The sequence below is a fragment of the Brachypodium distachyon genome, chromosome 2 (genome assembly GCF_000005505.3).
Source record: "Brachypodium distachyon strain Bd21 chromosome 2, Brachypodium_distachyon_v3.0, whole genome shotgun sequence".
Lineage (NCBI taxonomy): Eukaryota > Viridiplantae > Streptophyta > Magnoliopsida > Poales > Poaceae > Brachypodium > Brachypodium distachyon.
In genome coordinates, this window is record NC_016132.3 from 13,627,533 (window position 1) to 13,630,882 (window position 3,350).

The window sequence follows — 3,350 nt, forward strand, 5'->3', positions numbered from 1 at the left end:
GCTCGAGAGAAAGAAGGAGACTACGTTGGGGCAAAAGAACGGTCGATCTAACGATTTGCGCTACCTACTCGACACGGCGCGTGCTCGCTAGCTTGTCTCGTCGATCAGATCGGTAGATTGTTTACCCGCAAAAAAGAAAAAAGAAAAAAAAAATCTGTAGGTTGTTGCCCTGTCCTGTGGCTGTGTGTCAGGGTCTGAGCTGAGTGTTCGTGCGGAGGACTGACGCCGGGCGGCGGGCAGAGTTGTTCGTTGCCATGCACGAGCCACGTGATCCAACGACGGTTCACTGTCGAGCACGTACCGGCTCCTGTATGCATCTGCGTATAATACGTCCATTCAAATGGATCTTCTCGTCTGTCCCAAATATAGTTTGAACTTATCGAGGCCCGCATCTTCGGTGCTCGGCCTCGCGCGCGCACGACACCAATCTCCAGGCCCGAGCCAAGCCAACGGAATGCATGCAGGGTTGGTGCCTGTCGGGCCTGGGCACCGGTCGGTCGGTCGAGCAACACCGCTACGTGCCTCGATCGTGTTTGTCAAGTTTACCTTATCTGCTTAATTGATGATTTGAACTAAAACCCGGCCGGCTCAGTTCAAACAGTCGTGCCTTGTGCGAGTGCGAGACCCAGAAAGGATTCGTCCTCAATAACTTCTGTCGACAATGTTGACACCAACCAACCACACCAATCATTGCCATCATCCTATGATCCTATCGTCGCTCAACACCTCGCTCATCGTACTAAAGCTCAATCTTTCCTCCCGAGTATGCCCATGCAACAACATTCTCTTGGAGATTTTTTACGAGATTTTTTACGGTACCTGGTACTTAAAAAAAGATTGGATCGGGAGTACCGATTAAACCTAACCGTCTATTTTGAAGGGTAGTTTAGACTTTGACCTGTGCTGGCGGCGGGATAATCCCGGATTATAATTGTTTACCAAATTCTCGATAGTTGATTATCCAAAAAGGAACCGTCTCAATCTTCGATTGGGCGACGCGGTGAAATAAAAGGAAACCGCCTCTCCAATTCTTCATCCCAATCGAGCGAAGGCCATCGCGCCGGCGTGGCAAATCCTTCCTGTCCAGTGCTGACCACCGCCTCTTCCTCGCACTTACAGTCGTTCCTAGTAATTCCTACTATGTTCTGGACATGCCAAATGCAACCGCTTCATATCAAATCAACATCCTACGGGGAGCCGAGGTGGTAGGTTCCGCTCTCTTGTGATCAGGGGACGTGCGGATCGACTGCCGGTCGCCGGCATGCCTCCCTGCGCCCGCCTTCCCTGGATTAGCATGCATGCCCCTACGGCCCTACCTCCGTACACCCGTTCTGCTCGATGACCCGCGACCGCGTTCACTCGCGCCTGTGGTGGATCAAACCCGGTTACACTGCACGCCTCAGATTTGGAGTTCATCTCAAGACTAAAATGATCACTGCGAACTGAGCCTAACTCAGGTGGTTGGTTCCTTGTGGTGGAACCAGCCCACCCAGGTTCGAGTGCCAAACTTGGCATGGGTGTTTGCATTTCCTGGATTTATTTCAGGCTTTGACCGGCATTGTTCTTTCAGTGGGAGTGACGTACCCGTCAACTACGAGGCGCCTGTGGTGACTTCGTCAATCTCAAGATGATCGGCCGGTGTCGCAGTCTCTCGGAGGTGCTCATAGGGATACGGTGAGTGCATGTGCGTGTGTGTGAGTGCTTGCGTCTGTATTGTGTTTCCTAAGAAAAAATGATCACGGCAAATGGTTATTAGTAGAATGTTTTTAATCTTTTTCTTATCGAGTCCGGAAGATTTACTTGAGAAAAAAAAGCTTACTAAAAATATATGGTGGTAAAATTACAATTTTGCACTTTTTTGGAGGCACTCCACTCATTTTTTAGACAGTACTCCACTAGATTTGCAATGGAATACCGGAAAATATTAGCCTTCCGATCCGAACGAATGGATGTCCCATATTAATTTCGGGGTACCGTAAAAGAACTCTTCCCTTAGAGAAATCCACCATTAAGTAGTAGGATCACTCAACTCAAAAGGCCACAGAGTATTATTGACTAAGACTAACACCACTACTAAACACAGTAGGCAAGCCTAATACTATTATTTGCCTATATAAACCCCTCGTCCACCTAGTGCCACACACTCCAGTCTCCATCCGCCCCTTGGCTTCCAAAAACCGAAAGCAGAGCAAAGCCCAAACCCAGAACCAATCACCAGACCAGCCATGGCCGCGTCGACCGGAGCAGCTCTGCGTCTGCGGCTCCTTTTCCGGATTCTTCGTGTGGGGGAGCTCCTCGCCCTGGCCGTGCTCCTCTCCTGGTGGTCCTCCCGCGCTCCCTCCGCCGCCGCCGCCGCCGCCCGCGCCGCCGGGTCTCTCATCTTCTCCCCGCGCTTCGTCTTCCTCCTCGGCAACGCCATCGTCCTCCTCCTATTAGCACTCTCCAAGCGGCAGGACGCATCCCTCTCCTCTTCCAGCGCCGCCGGCCAGACCCCCACGGCCGCCGCAAGCTTCCCTTCGTCTCCAGCGCCGGCGCCGATGGCGAGAGAATCACCGGCGGCGGTAGCCGCTGAGCCCGTGGTTGTGGTGGAGCTCCCGGCACCCGCCATGGCGACGGTGTTCGAGGAGGAGATCGTGAAGCCGCCGCCGGCTTCGGCGGCGCGCGTCGTCGTGGGCAACAACGGCAAGGCGCGGGCGCCGCGGCGGAGCAGGTCGGAGAAGATGGGCCGCGCGGCGTCGCCGGAGACGATGATGATGATGCGGCGGTCGGATTCGGACAACGGGCGGCGGCGGCGGTCGTGCGTGACGTCGCGGGACGGATGGGGCAAGGAGGACGCGGATGAGTTCCGGCGGACGGTGGAGGCGTTCATCGCCAGGCAGACCCGGTTCCGCCTCGAGGAGGAGCAGTCCATGGCCGTCGTCTTCCCCGGCGGCGGCGGCCGCCGGGACATGGCCCTCGCCACTGGCGCGGGAGCTCTTGTTGCTGTCGAATAATTCCGTGCGTGCGTTCGGCCGCTGAAAAACCAAAAAAAGAAAAAGAAATGACTAGTATGTGCAAAGTACATAAGGATTAAGGAACAGAGCTCTCGCTGCCGAACTGTCCTAGCTAAGCTATACTCATCCTACACTTCTTCTTCTTCTTCCTCGGATGCATATACGCTACGCCATCTTTACTGGCGCACGCCGCACTGTACAGCTATTATGAATGGTATAGCACGGCCCTCGGATCATGGAACCCGACGGCCTGGATCGCTCGTGATGCTACGCTCAGTTTAGTTTACTGTGGCGAACGAAACCAATCCCTGGTTCGAAAAGTAACGCGTTAATACCATTTCTGCATCCCTGTTTCAA

The 3,350-nt window shown here is 54.1% G+C and overlaps 1 protein-coding gene across 1 annotated transcript; it reads left to right on the plus strand.

The window, feature by feature from the left end:
* The first annotated feature begins 1,935 nt into the window (after positions 1-1,935).
* LOC100834485 lies at positions 1,936-3,350 on the plus strand. Its single transcript, XM_003565798.4, has one exon. The coding sequence runs from the start codon at positions 2,226-2,228 to the stop codon at positions 2,991-2,993; it is 768 nt and encodes a 255-aa protein (XP_003565846.1). The 5' UTR covers positions 1,936-2,225; the 3' UTR covers positions 2,994-3,350.

Excerpts from the sequence above, each read along its gene's own strand:
- LOC100834485 (XM_003565798.4), top strand. The coding sequence starts at position 2,226 with ATGGCCGCGTCGACCGGAGCAGCTCTGCGTCTGCGGCTCCTTTTCCGG.